Raw genomic sequence first — 21,863 nt, forward strand, 5'->3', positions numbered from 1 at the left:
AAAGACAGCAGATTTCCTTCCCTAAAGGACATTGGTGAACCAGATGGGTTTTTCTGATAATTGACAATGGTTTCATAGTCATCAGTAGATTCTTAATTACAGATTTTTTTGTAATGAATTCAAATTCCACCATCTGCCGTGGTGGGATTCGAACCAGGGTCCCCAGAACATTAGCTGAGTTTCTGGATTAATAGTCTACCAATATTACCATTAGGCCATCACCTAATTTTGGCTCCAAATCATTGTCAGAAACTTTGATGTACCAGTTCATATTAAAATGAAAGAAGCTACTCCAGGGCACATGGGTTGAAATGAGAGGATATTGAGAGAAATAAAGGACAAATGGGATGTATCCTTGAGGCTGAAAATAAAAATTGAGGCCATCTCTAAATGGTAGGAAGTGTTTGCACTTTTTCCTTGCAGCGAGAGATGAGGGGAATTACTTTTTACAGAAAATAGTTGCATCTTGATTTCCATTCCCATATGGCATCATATGGGAGACAACTTGAAATTAAGGGGTTCAGGGTGGGGGGAGGTAATAAATTGGACTTTGAAAAAGTTAAAATTGAGTAAAGAGAGAGGACTTCAAGGCAGTTTTTAAAAGTGGTTAGATGTGACCAGCAGTGTTCCACAAGGGTCTCTTTGGTAAACATAAATTATTCGATTATATGGCTAGAGGAAGTGATGTCCAAATTTGTACACAATGCTACAACAGAAGACATAGTGAATAACTCTGAGGACCAAAGGAAGCTGCAAATTGTTATTGATAGTCAATTGGGCGAAAAAATGATGGATACAATTCACTGTCAGGGTGTATGAGGTAATGTATTTAGGTGAAAACTAGAAGTGCTGTTAACATTTGGAATGAAGACAGATTTGGAAGAGCAGTGTGATTTTGAGGTGCTGTTCACAAAGCATTAACAGCAGCCCTCGAACATAAGGCTGTAAAAATAACTAATGGAATACTGAGTTTTATGGCAAGGTGCATAGAATATATGAGTTAATAGAGTTATAATATAATATATAAAAGAGTTAAGAAATAAAGAAAGTGGAAGGAGGAGTAGGTCATTCGGCCTTTCGAGCCTGCTGCATCATTCATCTTGATCATGGCTGATCATCTAGTTCAATATCCTGGTCCCCCCTTCCCCCCATATCCCTTGATCCCTTTAGCTCCAAGAGCTATATCTAATTTCTTCTTGAAATCACACAACGTTTTGGTCTCAATTATGTTCTGTGATAGTGAATTCCACACACTCACCACTCTTTGGGTGAAGACATTTCTCCTCACCTCAGTTCTAAAAGGTTTACCCCTTATCCTCAAACTTTTACCCCTAGTTCTGAACTCCTCCCACCATCGGAAACGTTCTTTCTGAATCTACTCTGTCTAACCCTGTTAGAATTTTATAAGTTTCTATAAGATCCTCTCTCCCCCCCCCCCCCCCCAAAAGCTCTTTAACTTCAGTGAATATAATCCTAACTGACTTAGTCTCTCCTCATATGACAGACCTGCCATTCCAGGAATCAGCCTGGTAAACCTTCGCTGTACTCCCTCTATAGCAAGGACATCCTTCTTCAGATAAGGACATCAGTACTCCAGGTGTGGCCTCACCAACGCCCTGTACAATTACAGTAACACATCCCGATTCCTGTATTCAAATCCTCTCGCTATGAAGGCCAACATACCATTTGTCGTCTTTACTGCCTGCTGTACTTGTGCGCTTAGATTTTGAGATTTATTTACAGCATTTATGTAAAACCATCGACTGCAGTTGAAGTAGTGTGTGCAGTTTTAGCTTTCATACTGTAGTAAGACTTCAGAGACAGTAGAGAGAATACAGCAAATTCATTAGGATTTGGAAGGGCTTGAAGAAATCCAGATACGAAGAAAGATGTGAAAAAATAGGGTTACTTTCATTCTGGACCAAGATTGGGGGCTGAATTGGTAGATCTGTCACTTTATAAAGAATGGGATAAAAAGACTGAAACCAACTGCTCCTGGTAATTTGAAGCTTTGTGAATAATGGTCATGCGATCAAATGTGAGGGAGTTGGGACATAAGAGTTGGATACATTCCACAGTCTCTCAATCTTCTACCAGAGTTGTTAAATACAGTAGATCAATGACCATGTCAGCATTTAAAAGTAGGTTAGATAGGTGGTTGAAGCACGGTGATAAAGGAACAGAGGCTCATGGTGGTTATATTATAACTCTATTTACTCATGGGTTTAGGTCTGTGGTTCCTAAAGACTAAACATCAAACGCTGAATGGTTGTGCTGAACAGCCTGCTTCCACTTTAGGATTTGTGAGTGATTTTATCTTTCTACAACAAGAATAAAAACAGCTTGCACTTGTACAGCATGTTCAATGTAGTAAAATATCTCAAAGTATATCCTTCCCAGGAGTATTTTCAAGCAAAATTTGACACCGAGCTACATAAGGAGATATTAGGACCACAACCAAAGGATTAGCTGAATGGGCAGGTTTTAGGGAATGCCTTAGTGGAGATGTTTAGAAGTGGAATTCTTGAACTTAGAGCCTACTGCAGCTGAAGATATGGTTGCCATTGGTGGAACACTGAAAATTGGGGATGCACAAGGCGCCAGAGTGAGAGGAGCATGGAGGTTAAAGTGTTGATGGGTTGGAAGAGATGATCGATATAGGGAGTTGTAAGTCATGGAGGGATTTGAAAAAGATGAACGTGTTAGAATTGAGATGTTGCTGCACAGGAGCTGTGAGTCAGCAAGCCCAGAGATGAAGCATGAACGGGACTCGTTGCGAGTTAGGATGCAGGTGGCAGAATTATTGATGCGGTTAAGTTCATGCAAGGTTGAGGATGGGAGAATGCCCAGGAGAGCATTGGAATAGTCAAATCTGGAGGTAACAAAAGCATTGGTAATGGTGTCAACAACAAATGAACTCAGGAAGGGGTGGAGCCAGGAGATAATACAGAGGTGGAGGAAGGTGGTCTTGATGTTGGACTGGATTTTGTGGTTGAAAACTCACCTCGGGAGTAAGTATGACATCGTGGTTGCAAACAGTCTGGAAGAGCCTCAGACAATTGCAATGGAGAGGGGGTGGAGTCAGTGACTAGAGAGCAGTCTTTGGCTAGGGCCTAAGACAATAGTTTTAGTCCTGCCAATATTTGGCTCGAGGAAATTGCTGCTCATCTATCCAGTAGTGGATGCTGATCAAACAGTGTGACAAATGTGTGATTGTGGAGGGATTGAGCGACCGTGTTATGAGGCAGGGACTCCAGAGGTAAAAATGAAGGAATGCAAAGAAAAGCCTTTGCAGATGGTTTTCTGGCTATGACTGGATAGATAAGAATGGAATCAAGTGAGGAAAGCATCATCGGCTGAACAATGAAAGAGAAATGTTGGAGGAGGGTGGCATGGTGAACTTTATCAAAGGCTGCAGACATTTTGAGAAGGATGTGGAGGGACAGTTTTCCATAGTCACAGAAATATGCTTACATTTGTCGACTTTGATGAAAGATGCTTGAAATCATAAATAATAAACATGTAGTAAATAAAGAGGAACTATTTCCTGCGGCTTACGGGTTAATAACCAGGAGGCACAGATTTAAGGTGATTGGCAAAAGAACCAGAGGCGGCATGATGCGATGAATGGATAGGATTTAGAATGAATTCCTCATAGGGTGGTGGAAATGGATTTAATTGTACCTTTCAAAAGGGAATTGGATAGATTCTTGAAGGAAAGTTGCAAGAATATGGGGATAAGATGGGGAGTGAGACTACCTCTTTGTAAGAATTGGCTTGTATCTGAAGGCCATGTGAGCTCCTGTACTATTTCCTGATGCTATTCTATGATTCTGTAAGGGCTAGTTCTGTACTCTTGCAGAATTAGAAACTTGATTGGAGGTAATCAAACATGGAATTGTAGGAAAGATTAGCATGGATTTGGGAGGGGACAGCATGTTCAAGGAATTTGAGTGTCAAGGGAGGTTGATTTGATTTGATTTATTATTGTCACATGTATTAGCATACAGTGAAAAGTATTGTTTCTTGCACGCTATACAGACAAAGCATACAGTTTCTAGAGAAGGAAAGGAGAGAGTGCAGAATGTAGTGTTACAATCATAGCTAGGGTGTAGAGAAAGATCAACTTAATATGAGGCAGGTCCATTCAAAAGTCAGGGAAGAAGCTGTTCTTGAGTCAGTTCTGTGATCTCAGACTTTTGTATCTTTTTCCCGACGGAAGAAGGTGGAAGCGAGTGTATCTGGGGTGCGTGGGGTCCTTAATTATGCTGGCTGCTTTTTCGAGGCAGTGGGAAGCATAGACTGTGTCAATGGGTGGGAGGCTAGTACTGGGTTTTGTTCATGACCCTTTGTAGTTCCTTGCAGTCTTGGACAGAGCAGGAGCCATACCAAGCTGTGATACAGTCAGAAAGAATGTTTTCTATGGTGCATCTGTAAAGGTTGATGAGAGTCGTAGTGGACATGCCAAATTTCCCTAGCCTTCTGAGAAAGTAGAGGCGTTGGTGGGCTTTCTTAACTATAGTGTTGGCCGGGGGGGGGGGGGTCCAGGATAGGTTGATGGTGACCTGGACACCTGAACCTTGAAGCTCCCGACCATTTTTACTTCGTCCCCATTGATGTAGACAGGGGCATGTTCTCCTCTACGCTTCCTGAAGTCGATGACAATCTCCTTCATTTTGTTGACATTGAGGGAGAGATTGTCATTGCACCAGTTCACCAGATTCTCTATCTCTTTCCTGTATTATGTCTCATTGTTTGAGATCTGACCCACTATGGTGGTGTCATCAGCAAACTTGAAAATCATGGAATTTGGCCACACTGTCATAGGTGAATAAGGAGTATAGTAAGGGGCTGAGGACACAGCCTTGTGAGGCACCAGTGTTGAGGATGATCGTGGGGGTGGTGTTGTTGCCCATCCTTACTGATTGCGGGCTGTGGGTTAGGAAGTTCAGGATCCAGTCGCAGAGGGACGAGCCCAGCCCCAGGCCATGGAGTTTGGAGGTGGGCTTTTTGTAAGAATAATGGTGTTGAAGGCTGAGCTGTAGTCAATAAATAGGAGTCTGACATAGGTGTCTTTGGGGATGCACAAGGGACCAGAGTGAGAGGAGCATGGAGATTGGAGTGTTGATGGGTTGGAAGAGATGATACGTAGGTGTCTTTGTTATCTGGGTGTTCCAGGGTTGAGTGTAGGGCCAGGGAGATGGCATCTGCTGTGGACTTGTTGTGGCGGTAGGCGAACTGTAGTGTATCCAGGCAATCTGGGAGGCCGGAATTAATTCGTGCCATGGCTAACCTTTCGAAGCACTTCATAATGATGGATGTCAGCCACCGGGCGATAGTCATTAAGGCACGCTGCTTGGCTTTTCTTTGTACTGGGATGATGGTCATCTTCTTGAAGAAGATAGGGACCTCAGATTGTTGTAAAGGGAGATTGACGATGTCTGCGAATATCCCTGCCAGCTGGTCCACACATGATCTGAGAGCTCGTCCGGGTACTCCATCCGGGCCAGTTGCTTTCCATTGACTTTCAAGATGACTGCTCTGACATCTGCAACGGTGACCTCGGATGTGGATTCATCTGAGGTTCCTGGGGTGGAGGGTGTGCTCTCGCAGACCTCTTGCTCAAAACGGGCGTAGAATGCATTGAGCTAATCAGGAATGGATGTGTTGGTGCCAGAGATTTTACAGGCCTTCATCTTGTAGCCTGTTGGAGATGGGATGGTAATGAGCAAGGACAGAGGGATCAAGAATGGATTTTCTAATAGATAGAAACAAATAAAGTATTGGAAGGAATGAAGTGCAGACTTGCTTTTATGTAAATTCTTTCATCACCTCCTGTTATCCCAAAGTAATTTCTAATCACGAAGGAATTTTGAAGTGCGGGCACTGTTATAATGTGTGAAACATAGAGGACAATTAACAAGGTCTCACAAACAGCATGTGATAATGACCTGACAGTCTCTTTTTGTGATTTGGCTGAAGGAGAAATATTGGCTGGACACCAAACAAATGAACACTAGTTTTGTGAAGTGCATGTTGCAGCCTTGTGGACAAGTTTTGATCAAAACTTTACTTGACGTAAACCATATTGGCATAACTTTTCTTTAGGTGTCTTCAAATTTATCAATTGCTTGCATTTAATTTACAGTGATCCAGGAGGTGGAATAGAGATGACTGAGTTTGTACGGGAAGCTACGCCTCCAGTTGGCTGCAGTTCACGCAATTCTTACGCTGGTTTGGACAGTAACCACCAGGTACTGTTGACATATTGTTGATGTGAGCAGTCACTGCTGCTTAATATTGTTACTACTTTTTTGCTTTGGTTCTGAATTTTCGAGCCAAATATCAACAGCAGCTTTGTTGCAAACTCAAACTTTCAATGAAAAGAATTTAATTCTGTAAATTGAACAAACTACATATCATAAACAAGGTCTTAAAATTCAAAATCAAAGGATATTTCGTATTAACATTTTTTTGTTCCATTTTTCAAACAACTTTTATAATTGCCTTTTACAAGTTTAATTTGTACATTGTGTAAGTTTTGAAATATCACCAGAGAATCTCTGAGTCGAAACTCAAAAATGTCATTCTGGCCAAAATGAAGTAGTTCGTTAAAATAAAAGCAAAGTGCTGCAGGTTTGGAACAAAAACAAAAAGTGCTGGAAAAACTCAGCAGGTCTAGCAGCATCTGTGCAGAGAGAAGCATGTGCAGTATGACTCTTCTGTACTGCCGAAAAGAGAGACATGCTGTCAAAGCTTTTTGGCCAGCATTCATCAGGACAATTTTCAAGCCTACCAAGTAAAGGGAATGACAATTTACACCGCATGAGAAGGGTGCTGATTGGTTGGCAAATGGACTTGTTTGGTAGAGGCGTTGCCATGGAGACATCTCTATCAACCAGAATCTACATGCCAACCAGAAGCTACATGTCAACCAATCAGCACTCTCTTCTTGTGCAGTATAAATTGTTGCTCCCTTTACAATTTGTGAATTGTCCCAATGATTGTGAGCTGAAAACCTTCAATGGCATGTCCCTTTTTTCAGCGATACTCAAGTTCTGCACTACCAAACAACTATGTGACTCATCTCTTGATTTATAACTTTTTCTCTTGGCATTCGAGTTATTTTGGAGGTTAAGTTAGAGTCTCTTCATATTTGAAAAGAAATGTCTGGAAACTGCATTCACTTAAATCAATTTACTTGTCCTGAGGGTCAAGTCAACTGGAGTGTTAAAATGAGACCCAGTGTCTTGTATACATTACATTATATTAGAAACATTTCATAAATGTTTCCAGCCACAAAACCACTTTAACCTCTGATGAGTACTGACGGAATCCCTGAGAAACATTCTTATTATTTGAAGAGTTAAACTACAAAACCAGATTGTTTTTGCACAAGAGGTACCAACATTTTTTACAGTAACTTCATTGCAGTGTTAATGTAAGCGTACTTGTGATGCTAATAAATAAACTTTAAAGCTTTAAAAAACTTTAAACTTTAAAGAAACATACAAAATCAAATTTGTAGAAATATTTTCCATTTCTTACACGTATACATTTATTATAATTTTAACCACAAAATTGTTAGTGTTAATTCTGCACAGGAACACATCATGATAACAATCTGTATAATTATGTATTGAATTTAGAAAATTATTGGCTTGTCATCATTGCAATACAGGTATGTGCTTTGTAGTTCTTCAGCTACCTGTTCAGGTTAGGTGAATTGGCCACCTAATCTTCCTCAGTGTACCCAAACAGGAGTGTGGCGACGAGGGGATTTTCATATTAACTTTATTGCAGTGTTAATGTAAGCCTACTTGTGACAAATAAATAAACTTTAAACTTTGAGCTACTGTTGAAAATAACCTTACCAAAACAGCTTTAATTTCAAAAAATGGGGAATCGCTGTGATAGGTTCTAGATAACTACCCTCCTGGCGAAGTTGTGTTAACTGAAATTGAAACTCAGGGAATTGGCTGCAAAACTCTGGTTCATGGGATTGTCAGGTCATTATCACATGTTGTTTGTGGGACTTTGCTTCAGAACAATTGCCCACCATGTTTGCTGCATTGCAACAATAGTGGCTGCAGTGGGAGACAGAGTGTAGGGATAATAACAGGTACTTTAATTGGCAGGATGCGACTTGTGGTGTCCTGTGATTTGTATTGGGCCCTCAACTATTCACCATTTATTAATTGCTTATATCATTACAAACATTTTCAGCCATGGAACCACTTAAACCTCTCATGCGTACTGATAGAATCCCTGACATTCTTACTATTTGAAGATTTCAACCGCAAAAATTGACTGTTTTTGTGCAATTGATACTCCAGATACAAAATCAAATTTCTAGAAGTATTTTTTATTTCTTGCATACATACATTTATTATAATTAAAAAGTAATATTCAACAAAAACTTTCAACAAAATACCTTTTAGTCATTTTTAATGGGAGGAGTGATGTTTGTTTAATATTTGGAAAGCTGCTGGCAAGCTCGATTCTCATATCGGGCACATGCGCTCATTTGCGCACGCTCACGCACGCTCGTGCTCTCTCGCGCACGCTCGCGCTCTCTCGCGCACGCTCGCGCACGCTCGCGCTCTCTCGCGCACGCTCGCGCTCTCTCGCGCACGCTCGCGCTCTCTCGCGCACGCTCGCACTCTCTCGCGCACGCTCGCTCGCGCTCTCGCGCACGCTCACTTTCACCTCTCTACACACATTCTAACCTTTCTCACTCTCTTACAAACCCTCGCTCTCGCCTCGCTCTCGCCTCGCTCTCGCCTCGCTCTCGCCTCGCTCTCGCCCTCGCCTCCCTCGCTCTCGCCTCCCTCGCCCTCGCCTCCCTCGCTCTCGCCTCCCTCGCTCTCGCCTCCCTCGCTCTCGCCTCGCTCGCTCTCGCCTCGCTCGCTCTCGCTCTCGCCTCGCTCTCGCCTCGCTCGCTCTCGCTCGCTCTCGCCTCGCTCGCTCTCGCCTCGCTCGCTCTCGCCTCGCTCGCTCTCGCCTCGCTCGCTCTCGCCTCGCTCGCTCTCGCCTCGCTCGCTCTCGCCTCGCTCGCTCTCGCCTCGCTCTCGCCTCGCTCTCGCCTCGCTCTCGCTCTCGCTCTCGCCTCGCTCTCGCCTCGCTCTCGCCTCGCTCTCGCCTCGCTCTTGCTCTCGCCTCGCTCTCGCCTCGCTCTCGCCTCGCTCTCGCCTCGCTCTCGCCTCGCTCTCGCCTCGCTCTCGCCTCGCTCTCGCCTCGTTCTCACCCTCACGCACACACACTCACACCTCCCTCTCAGTTGTTCCTTGGCTGCCTCCTCTGATGCTCATGCCCACCTCCCCTCCGTTGTTTCGTGGCTGCCTCCCCTCCATTGCTCCATGACCGCTTCCACCCTCTGAGACCACTGCCTATCTCATTCTTCCATCTAGTCTTCTTCGCTGTTGTCCTTGTCTGGGTTTTTGAATACTGACTTTTCTACTATATCCAGCTTGTCCAATCAGAGGCAGATTTCTCAGTGCATTGGCTGCTTATAGGCTGATTAGTGCACCTGTCAGTAGCCAGTGTAGTGTGAAACCCACCTTTGGACATGCTGGAAGGACAGTTTTTAATTTAAAATGGCTGGATCTACCGTGGAACCACTAGATGTCTCCTATGGCGCCTCAGTTTAGGAAACGTTGGCTTAGATGATGGGATAGGAAACCATGTTTTCAAATTTTTGGTTACGCAAAGTTAGGCAACATTGTAAGAAGGCTAAATGAAGATCAAGGAGATATTAATATGTTAAACAAAGGGGAAGAACTTTGGAGAATGGATGTGTAGGCAAGTGTGAGGTCATCTATTTTTCACTTAAAAATTAAAACAAAATATTTTTGAGATTGTGAAAAATTAGAAACAGTGGAAGCCCAAGTAGACATAGGTGTCCATGTGCAGAAAATAATCAACAAGGCTGATGACATGCTGGCCTTTATATTTGCAGGACGAGAATACAAGGGGTAGAAATTATGCGGCATAAAACCCTGGTTAGACCAGATCTGTAGTATTGCGTGCAATTTGTTTTTATTCATTTATGGGACGTGTGCATCGTTGGCTGGCACAACATTTATTGCCCATTCCTAACTGCCCTCCATTTCAAAGGGCATTTGAGAGTCAACCGCGCTGTTGTGGGTCTGGAGTCACATGTAGGTCAGACCAGGTAATGACGGCATATTTCCTTCCCTAAAGAACATTAGTAAACCAGATGGGTTTTTACGACAATCGACAATGGTTTCATGGTCATCATCTCCTCACCTCCAGGGGATACATTGGCCTCGGAGGGAATACAGCGTAGATTTATCAGACTGATACCTAGACTCTGAGGGTTATATGAGGGGGAGAGATTTTAAAAGATTTAGGGTTGTGTCTTCTAGCATTTAGAATGTTAAGGAATTATTTGATCAAAGTTTTCAACATGTTGAAGGGAACGGATAGGGTAGACAGGGAGAAATTATTCTTGCTGGATGGGAAGTCAATAATGTTTTTATTCATTCATGGGACATGGGCATCGCTGTCTGGCCAAAATTTATTGCCCATCCCTAGTTGTCTTCAAGAAGGTGAAACCGTGATACAACTGAGTGGCTCACTCGGCCATTTCAGAGGGCAGTTGAGAGTCAACCACATTGCTGTGGCTCTGGAGTCACATGTAGGCCCAACTGGGTAAAGACGGTAGATTTCCTTCCCTAAATGACATTAGTGAACCAGATTGGTTTTTACGACGATTGACTAAGGGCCTAAGAATTAGAGACAGATCTTTCAAGAGTGGAATTAAGAAACGCTCCTTCATGCATTGAATGGTATAAGCATTAACTTGCTTCCACAGGTAGCTGCTGATGTGTCAATTATTAACCCTAAATCTGAAATTGATAGGCTTTTGTTAACAAGGGATTATGGGGCAAAGCAGGGAGTGTGGAGTTAGGTTCAGATCAAACATGAGCTCAATGAATGGGGAACAGGTTGGGTTATGCTAAATGGCCCATATCTGTTCCTTTGTTTCAGAAATTAGGGTTAAACCTGGGAATTTTAAGCCGCATCAGTTGCTGGGTGATGCACACATCTCCTTACCCCTTTACACACCAATTGCAGTAATATCGAAGCAACGATGATGCAACGCTTGACACTCAACTTACTAGGCTTTGTGAATACAGGTTTCAAGTATTCATTGATTGAAAATGGTAACTTGTTTGCCCTTTCCAAAATTGCTTTACTGATTTAAATCCATAGCGTTCTGATGAACTCTTTTAATGAATTTGAGTGAAGAAAGTAGGCATTTGCTGGAGCTGATTTCAACCTGTTTTCCCCCGAATTTCAGAAAAAAAGGACAGACCAATTTATATTTGGCAAGAGATAAAAATAAAAGTTATGAAATTAGAATGAATTGTTGCTTAATAATGTTGCTGAGGCTTCAAAAGTGGAACACTACCTGCAAATATCATCAGAAAATATGGAATGAGATAGCTGCTGTGGTAGTTTCAGTTCTATTCTATAGATGATGTTTCGATGGTTCAGCAGAACTGAAATTATAGTGTTCTCTTCAGTGTTCAATCATTTATGCTTCAAATTATCCTTGTAATCTTTCGTTCTGACCCTATCCATATATTCACTAATCCCGTGTTTTGTGCAAGTTCATTAACATAAAATGATTTGCTTTGTTAAGTCATTTAGGTATGTTCAGTAATGTCGTGCTAAACCTAAGGTGCAGAGGCCAGATCTCACCTTAAATACTGTGTTCAGTTTTAGAACCAGTGCATAGAAGAAACATATGAACCATGCAGTCTGTACAGATGAGACTCCAGATCAATCCCCAACATTAAAGAATTAACTTATTGGGGGCAGGAGGTGGCCGCAAGAAGGGGTTGTTAGATGTACATAAGGTATCAAACGACATGGTTTGCCAGGATGTTAGAACAAGGAAGGAGTAGTAATGGACGGCACGATGGCACCGTGGTTAGCACTGCTGCCACTCAATGCCAGGGACCTGGGTTCAATTCCAGCCTTGGTGACTGTCTCTGTGGAGTTTGCACATTCTCCCTTTGTTTGCATGGGTTACTCAAGGTGCTGTGGTTTCCATCCACAGTTCAAAGATGTGCAGGTAATGTGGATTGACCATGCTAAATTGCCCCTTAGTATCTAACAATGTGTAGGCTAGGTGGATTTGCCATGGTAAAATGCACAGGGATACGGGGCTAGGGTAGGGGAGTGGGCCTGGGTAAGATGCTCTTTGGGAGAGTTGGTGCAAACTTGATGAGCCGAATGGCCTCCTTCTCCGCTGAAGGAATTCTGTGCTTCAGTGCACAAACAGATGCGATAATATACCATATATTATGAGGTTACCCAATGTCAATGAGTAGAAATTTTATCAGGTATAGCCCAGTACAATCCAAAGGAGCAAATGTGGCATGAGAAATATAAAACTCGTGCCAGCTCTTGACACAATGGAACTTGTGTTGTGATAACAATAATTTTGTCATAACCGTCAAAAGGGATATAGATGAAATTATCTCACAGCATTCTACCAGGACAGGAAAAAGTGATGCTTGTTACCTGTGACATTGTATTACAGATAGTTGTTTTTCTGGCTGAGAACGAATCAAGGAGGCCATAGGGCACAGAATTAAGCCATATTTCGTCCATCGAACCCATACCAGAGCTGTCATAGAATCATAGAAACATAGAAACCCTATAGTACAGAAAGAGGCCATTCGACCCATCGAGTCTGCACCGACCACAATCCCACCCAGGCCCTACCCCCATTTCCCTACATATTTTACCCACTAATCCCTCTAACCTATGCATCTCAGGACACTGAGGGACAATTTTTTTAGCATGGCCAATCAACCTAACCCGCACATCTTTGGACTGTGGGAGGAAACCAGAGCACCTGGAGGAAACCCACGCAGACACGAGGAGAATGTGCAAACTCCACACAGACAGTGACCCAAGCCGGGAATCGAACCCAGGTCCCTGGAGCTGTGAAGCAGCAGTGCAAATCACTGTGCAACCGTGCCGCCCCAAAAAGCTGTGTATAGATCTCAGAATTTTGGGTTATGATGGCCTGGATTTTGTGGTCAACAGCAATGTGGTAGTGTTCATTACCGACCTGGAAGAAAGCTCTCCACAAAGATCTAGTAATCTCTGCGGCATGGATCTATTCCATCCCCCCTTTCCTGAAGTTGATTTAAATCTGGCATCAGCTATAGGGGACCTTCTTTGTTGCTGGACGCTGATGTCACCAAGCAAGCCAATCACATTAAATAATTCTCACACACAGCAAACCATGAAGTCAAATGCAGTACCCGTCCTTTACTTCTTTATAGAGAACAAAAGAAAGATTAGGGATGAAGGTGCAAGCTGAAATCTCATAAATGTGAGGCAAAAATTACAGATTAAAAATATTATTTTGTTATAATGGAAACATTTTACATTCCTCAAATATAAAATTAGTTGTTCAGGGCACTGTGGTTGTTGAACAATAATTATGACTTTGTACACTGGTAAAAACCCACCTACACTGAGTTCAATAAGGTGTACTATTTTGGGAGTTTCCCACTGGCATTAGGGCACTTATTATACTTATTATACATGTTCTTATCAGTTCAAGTGAATGGCAAAGGTTTCTATCTGTGGGGACTTCACCCCTTTGCAGAGGTCGAGAATCACTGTCAGCAAGTTCCGCATTTCCACATTTAATTGCATATGCACAGATGCCAAAGGTTTTTGACAGTTTTGCAGTTGTAATCTCAGCAAGTTCTGTCTGTTTTTGCCATTGTTACAGCTGCAAACTCCGGAAAGATGTGTTCATTTGATTTTGCCGTTTGTCGTTGCAGTGCACATACAGGTCCCTAACACACCAAGGATCTTTACTGAATTCTGCTCTTCATCCCTTATTTGCTATCATAGTGACATTAAAAAAAACTTATTTAAAATAACCATATCAGTTGGTAGGCTGAATTGTTTATTTCATTAAACACGATCGTCATGCTCTTGTTCCTAGCCACATGGGGTGTGGCTGTGGTAAATTGTGTCAACAGCTCAATGAATGAATATGCATTGTCAGGACTTCTTGCCAGTGTGTACCCCAAAAGCTATGAGGAGAGGTTGGAGAAATTTAGTTTGTTCTCACTGGAACAACGGAGGTTGAGGGGCAACCTGATAGAAATCTACAAGATTATGAGGAGTATGGGCAGAGTGGATAGTCAGAAGCTTTTTCCCAGGATGGAAGAGTCAATTACTAGGGCGCATAGGTTTAAGGTGCAAGGTTTAAAGGATATGTGCGAGGTAAGTTTTTTACACACAAGGTGGTGGGTGCCTGGAATTCGCTGCCAGGGCGGTAGTGGAAGTAGATACGATAGTGACTTTTAAGGGGTGTCTTGACAAATACATGAATAGGATGGGAATAGAGGGGTATGGTCCCAGGGAGGGTAAGAGGTTTTAGTTCATTCGGGCAGCTTGATCGGTCCACGATTGGAGTGCCGAAGGGCCCGTTCCTGTGCTGTAATTTTCTTTGTTCTTTGTTCTAATCACAGAATTGTTATGCCACAGAACGAAACCATATGGCCCATTGTGCCTGCACGGGCTCTCCAAACAAGCAATCATGATATGGTGCTATTTCCCTGTCTTTTCTCTGTATCTCTACACATTGTTTCTATTCAAATAATTCAAATTGTACTTGCCTATCGAAATCTTAAGCAGCAAACTTGGGCCAATATTCTGCATTTTGTTTAAAGTTTGCCATGGATGTTGAAGATAGCTTATTTCATTTTCTGTGCTACTGGCACAACTTTAATCAGTGTTAATTTAAGAAATACAGCAAGATTCCTTATTCTGGAATTTGCCCTTTTACATTGTGCTAGTCTTCTATCTATGCAGTTTGCTTCACTAAGTTTCGCTCCTTTGAATCGTAATGTGAGTGGATCTTTCACTGTGCCCCAGATTCACATTAAAAAATATTTTGCACCACCATCCTCAAAATTTCTAGATCAGCCACAGCAAAAATTATATTGTGCACTTAAGGCTTGTTCCTCTAATAATACAATTATTTAAATATTGGGTTAGTTCCAGCTGAAGTCATAAGATCAAGGCCTAGGGTGGCATGGTGGTTAGCACTGCTGCCTCACAGTGCCAGGAACCCAGGTTCAATTCCAGCCTTGGTCGCATTCTGTGTGGAGTTTGCACATTCTCCCCATGTCTGCGTGGGTTTCCTCCGGGTGCTCTGATTTCCTCCCACAGTCCAAAGATGTGTGGGTTAGGTGAATTGGCCGTGGTAAATTGCCCCTTAGCGTCAGGGGGATTAGCAGGGTAAATGTGTGGGGCCTAAATAGGGCCTGGGTGGGATTGTTGTCATTACAAACTCGATGGACCGAATGGCCTCCTTCTGTACTATAGGGATTCTATGATTCTTTGATACTATTTTCCGGTTTTTCCTGTCATCTGTGAGGCTATTATGTTCTAGTTTTCACAGTAAAACAAATTAAATTGTGGAATGTGATCCCAAGATATTAATGTCCTACAATGCAGTAAAGAAAATCACCTTTCAGCATTGCCTTTGGATATAGATTTATACTCTCAACTATTTTCCAACTGTAACTTGTTCTTGGAATTGCCAGCTTTTTTGGGGCTGTTGGTTTCATAGGAACTTCTTGAGCTAGTCCCATTCTTCAGTTAGGTCATGGCTGACCTGTATCTTTATTCCATCTACCTGGCTTGGTTTTATCATCCTTAATCCTTTAGCCTCACAAAAATGTTTAGATCTCTTTTTTGAAGTTTCCAGTTAAGCTAGACTGAACAGCTTTATGGGTGAGAAATTTCCAGATTTCCACAACATTGTTGTAAAAGTGCTTTCTGATATCAACCCTTTAATGGCAGAAACTTGCATTTTATGGTTATGCCAGAAGGGAAATTATCTATTCAACCCGAGCAGGCACCAGAGTGTGGCAACGCGGGGAATTTCACAGTAACTTCATTGCAGTGTTAATGTAAGCCTTACTTGTGACTAGAAAATAAAACTTTAAACCTCTTCATACGAGTACAAGTTGAGTTTATGCACCTAGGTAAAGTAATTAGTTGTGGCCCTCAAAGGACCATAAACATCTCTCTCCATTAGAGAGAGATAGACAGTTGGTGTTATTGCTTGAGGGGCACTACTCCATATGAAGCATAGGGTAAAGCAAGGAGGCAGGCCTCTATTATGCAACCTGTTGTCATAATTTAACCCTTTTAGTCCAGGTAATTTTCTGATAATTCTGCACTGCAGCCCCTGCAAGGCCAATATATTCTTCCTAAGGTTTGGTAACCAGAACTGAACTCAGTACTATAAATGGAGTCATGGCTCAGCTTTATGCAACTTAACTTTCAGCCCTTTTGAATTCCAACCACTTGAGATAAAGATCAACATTAAATTAGCCCAACGTAAAAGTAAAATACTGCAGATGCCAGAATCTGAAACAAAATTGGAGAAAGCTGGAAAAACTCAGTTGGTCTGGCAGCATCCATAGGGAGAGAAAACAGAGTTAACATTTCAAGCCCACAAGACTGTTTTTCAGAACTAAAGCGAGGGAAAAATGTGTTCGATTGTATACTGTATAAATGGGGTTGAAATAGTTGGACTAGTGATTAGTGGGAGCTGGGAGAGATTGCAACAAAGATGTAGCAAAACTTAAGAACAAGTAAATTAAAACTAAATTAGCCAGTTTAGTTATTTTTGTACCTACCCACTAAATTTTACTAAATTTCTGTATTTGGACTTCTAAATCTCCAGATTTTCACTATTTAGGAAATGCTCTGATCTATCTTCCTTGGGTCTGAAGTGGACAACCTCAGACTTGAAGTCCATCTATCACAGTGTTGCCCATTTATCAGTCCTCCTTTTAAGCTTTCTGTTTCCAATTACATTTTTTATTTTATTATCCTTTAGAAACATAATGAAATGCCAAGGCCCCAGTATAGATGTCTGGGGAATATCTGTGGTCTAATCTGCCAATTTGAGTACCTGGATGTTATTCCTATGCTGTTTCTTAGCTCCTAACCAATTCCTTACCCGTGTCAATAGTTTGCTCCCCAGTCAGTTTTTCATAACCATTTCCTTGCCGGACTACCAAATTTCTTCCGGAAGCCACATAAATAACCTCTAGAATAAGCAAAATACTCCAGATGCTGGAATCGGAAACAAAAACACAGAATGCTGGAAGGACACAGCAAGTCTGGTAGCATCTGTAGGGAAAGAAAACAGAGTTAATGTTTCGAGTCCATTTGACTCTTTATCAGATCTAAAGAGAGGGAAAATGTGTTAAATGTTATACTGGGAGGGATTGCAACAAGATGTAGCAAACTTAAGAACAAGAGCCAGACACATTCTTATCCACCATGTAGTTAAAAAATTTGATAGACATTACTTACACTTGACAAATTCATGTTGGCTCCGTCTGAGTTTACAATTATTCAACTGCTTAGTCATGTTGTCCCTATTAACAGATTTTAGTAATTTCCCTACAACCAATGTTAGATTTGCAGGCTGCTAATTTTCTAGTTTATCGCACCTACCTTTTTAAAATGATGAATAATATTAGCAGTTTTCCAATTCAAGGAGACAATTCCTGAATCAGGACAGTTGTGGAAGATTATGACATTTAAGATTCTAAAGTTATTTGTCAACTGTTCTGAGTTTCTATTTTTTAAATTCTGTATAGGATACAAGCTAAATACAGGATCAATTTGTCTAAATTGCCTCTCTCGTCTCTGTCTGCCTTATCATTTATCGTCCTGTAGGAGAGATGGAAACCATTTTAATCCAATTCTAGTTTTGGGATGTGCTATTATATGTGATAACACCTGAACTTGTATGACCTGCTTACATCTGTATTGTGTGAACCTTGTATCATTTTAAAGACGGGATCTTATTTCCTACTACTTTTTCCTCAAGTGCAAAAGAATGCATAATACTTTTTAGATGCTGTGGGTGTTTCTGTCTCCACCATCCTTTTAGTGAACTCCAGACCTCCACCTTTGGATGAAAACATTTCTCCTTCACCTCCCTTTAATCTTCTATCAGTTACTCTCAAGAAATAACCCTGGTTATTGATCCCTCTACTGGGCGGTAGTAAGGCCTTCTCTCCATTCTATCCAGGCCCCTTATAATTTTATACATCTCAATTAAATCTCCCCTCACTTCCTCTCTTCCCCAAAGAAAACAACCCAGTCTATCCAATGTTTCCACGTAGTTAAAATTCTCTGTCATTGGCAATGTCTTCATAAATCTCTTGTATGATCACATCCTTCCTGTAATGGGGTGATGAGAACTGTACTCAGTACTCTAGCATGCCATGTGTCTTCTTTGAACTTTTTCAATGTGTCATGGTTCTTTCAAAGGTATGTGTGCCTCAAAATTCCAGCAAAGAATGTGGTTACACCAATGAGCTTTATTGCATTAAAAAAAAACCCTTTCAATGGAATTTTTAAGTAGCTTCCAGCTGATTTCAGCCTTGGTAAGTAGCCCAGTGAACTGAACGCTTCTGCATTTGCCGTTTTGCCAATGGAACAGTTCCATTTGAAATGGGACTCATCCATTTGATCCTTCATATTTAATGTTTTCTTTTTCAAATACAAGGCAATACTTTTATGTATCGAACAGTGTAACTGTCATTCCATGATCCATCTGTTTTATTTGTCCAGACCTCTTTCAGTGCCAATTTCCTTTATATTTATCACCTGGTCAAACCAACCAAAATACAATAAATATCCTTCCGTATTCTGAACTGTGTAAACCACGGGGGATGCATATGAGATTCCTATGAGTTTTCACTTGTCATTAACGTCTGTGTGGAATCTGCACGTTCTCCACATGTCTGCATGGGTTTCCTCCGCATGCTCCGGTTTCCTTCCACAGTCTGAAAGACGTGTTGGTTAGGGTGCATTGGCCATGCTAAATTCTCCCTCAGTGTACCCAAACAGGCACCAGAATGTGGCGACCTGGGGACTTTCACAATAACTTCAATGCAGTGTTAAGGTAAGCCTACTTGTGACATTAATAAATAAAGTTTAAAAAACTTTTACACTGAGACAGATTTTTGCCCACTGATGGCTAGTTTCTCGATGTTGCCAAAGCAGCTTTTAGTGCAGTTCATATGCCAAGGATTCTTGTTGCTTTTATCTTTCTTAAAACTCCCAACTATAAAGCTTCCACAGCATTTTTTTTTCAAAAGGAAAGGTTGATGTTGATTAATCTTCTTCCTGCATTTATTATATTTGATCTTATTTTGCAATATAGTATAATGCATGTTACCTCTACTTCGCTCCTTTTCCATCCTTGTGCCTCCCCTTTCCCATATCTCACTTTGTTCTTCATTTGTCTTCAGATTTTCTCCATAATTGTAGGGGACCCAAATTCCTAGTTTTAGGAATATTTTGGGAAACATTTTCTCCTCAAAGCCTTGAGCTTAGAATTTTCAAAGCAGTTTTGTTTTCAGCTCTTAGCTTAATTTTCCAATTGCTTTTTATATGTGTTGATGTTTCTGTTGTTGTCAATGGTATGAATGGATTTTGAAGCCTAAACTGGTGGGATGAAAGTCACCTGTGTCCCTTTAGCTGTAAGAATTCTGGATGAAATGAGACAGAGGCAGTCTCAATTCATTCCCAATGATCGCAACCTTTGACCGAAAGCCATTTGAAATTCAGCATGTTGATAGTCAGGTGACTTACCTTTTGACAGAGACCATGAGGCAGGAGAGAAGTAATATTGGTGGGATTATTTTTAGTTTGAGAGAGATTTACACTGTACCTAAACTGTGCAGTACTGTTCACAGTATTCCATTGCAGTTAAACCAGGAGGTCTATCATCTGTAGTTCAACCTTCAGATGAGCACCTCAACAAACCACTCAAGGATCATGTTCACTCCAAATGGAATAGACAGGAATTCATAATTGTCACAAAAGTTGGAAATATGCGTGTAGCCTCGCTTGATGTTTTGTGTGATTTCATTATCAAGTCATGGGCTATTGGTGTACTAAATGTCATCAGCTCATTCAAGAAAGAAATATCCATTTCATTGGATGGAGAGGAAGATGATTTGTTGTGGGGGGATTATTCTGGAAGTGAAAGCACCAAATCTGATCCAGAGTGGAATCCTTAGGAAAATTCCATGACCAAAGTGGCTCAGAATGAATTCAATATACTCTGTGTTTTGGAAGCCGAAAGCAATGAATATGACTTGTTTTAAAACACTTTGATTGTGGTTAAAGGTACAATTTATTCAATAAACTATGCAACATCAAATTAATTTGAATTGCCAGTGATATGTTTTTTATTCACATTTCAAAATGGCAACCACCAAAACCCATGGCAATAGTTCACATTTTAGACTGAGTGTATAAGCCAACCCCCAGTTTTTGGAAATATTATGGAGGCCTCAAAAATTGATTTACATGCCATGACCCTGGTACCCATAATGTTGTTTAAAGCTTATGATCTGGTTTTACTCTGTGTTCCAGACTCTTCAATCTTTTTTGCTTCCCTATCCACATAGCTTTAATTAAAATTGGAAGCAGTTGGGAGTGTTAGAAGCCGTCCAGAGAAGGTTTACCAGATTAATACCTGAAATGAATGGGCTGTTTTATGAGGAAAGGTTTGACAGGCTAAGCTTGTATCCGCTGGAGTGTAGAAGATATGGAGGTGACTTGATTGAAACATTTAAGATCCTGAGGGGTTGTAACAGGGTGGACGTGGAGAGGATTTTTCCTCTTGTGGAAAAATCTAGACCCAGTGGACACTTTAAAAATAAGGGATCTCCCATTTAAAACAGAAGAAGGAGAATTTTTTTCTCTCAGGGCCGTGAGTCTTCGGAACTCACTTCCTGAAAAGATGGTGGAAGCAGAGACTTTGAATATTTTTGAGGTAGAGGTGGACAGATTCTTGGTAAGCAAGCATGAGATAGGTTATCGGGGGTTGGTGAGATTCTGGTTTGCAGTTGCTATAAGATCAGCCAGGACCTTATTCAATGAAGGAACAGACTCAAGGGACTGAATCACATGTAAAAATTACAACTATGAAGTAGTACTTAATCACCAAGATGAATGAACTGTTCAATAATGAAAAAGACTTAGTGAGTCCATCTGTTCTAGTGTCTTCTTGGCGGTGTATCTGTTCACTATATTCGTGGGTGGCACAGTGGTTAGCACTGCTGCCTCACAGCGCCAGGGACCCGGATGCGATTTCAGGCTTCGGTCACTGTCTGTGTGGAATTTGCACATTCTCCCCGTGTCTGCGTGGGATTCCTCCGGGTGCTCCGGTTTCCTCTCACAGTCCAAAGATTTGCGGGTTAGGTGGATTGGCTATTCTAAATTGCCTCTTAGTGTCAGGGGGACTAGCTAGGGTAAATGCATGGGGTTATGGGGATAGGGCCTGGGTGGGATTGTGGTCGGTGCAGAATGGCCTCCTTCTGGACTGTAGGGATTCTATGATTCTTCGTTTGTTTCATGATATTGACAGAGGTTTTGGGTTCCAGGCAGCTGTTTGCACTCTGACTCCAGCACATGCTGGCATTGTGGCATGTATAGTTTAGGAAGTATACTTTGGCCTGGACTTTGCAGTAAAAATAACGGTAAGTCATTTAGTACTCTTATTCGTGAAGCACAAATCGGACAGCAATCTCTGATCATCTCAGGTGTTCAGTTAAATGTGGAAATTGGAAATAGTTGACAGGGTTTTCCAGCTATAATGGTATCACAACTATAGACTTAGCATTGAAAGGACATAAAGTTGCTGTGCCTATATAATAAGTATCTACTAAAATTGCTGGAAAAATCCATTCTCGTCTTAAGTGTGCTAAGTTTTAGTTACTGCAAAGCAACCTTCCTGG

At 41.5% G+C, this 21,863-nt stretch overlaps 1 protein-coding gene across 4 annotated transcripts in view; it reads left to right on the top strand.

Annotated features, from left to right (window-relative positions):
* The window catches only part of pcnx1 (pecanex 1), a 273,657-nt gene that overhangs the window by 78,269 nt on the left and 173,525 nt on the right, over nt 1–21,863 (top strand). For all 4 annotated transcript variants that reach the window (XM_078233420.1, XM_078233421.1, XM_078233423.1 and 1 more), the window contains exon 3: nt 6,149–6,254. In XM_078233420.1, coding sequence (XP_078089546.1) covers nt 6,149–6,254 — 106 coding nt within the window. The remainder of the gene's footprint in view (nt 1–6,148; nt 6,255–21,863) is intronic.

This window comes from Mustelus asterias, chromosome 18, assembly GCF_964213995.1.
Source record: "Mustelus asterias chromosome 18, sMusAst1.hap1.1, whole genome shotgun sequence".
Taxonomy (NCBI): domain Eukaryota; kingdom Metazoa; phylum Chordata; class Chondrichthyes; order Carcharhiniformes; family Triakidae; genus Mustelus; species Mustelus asterias.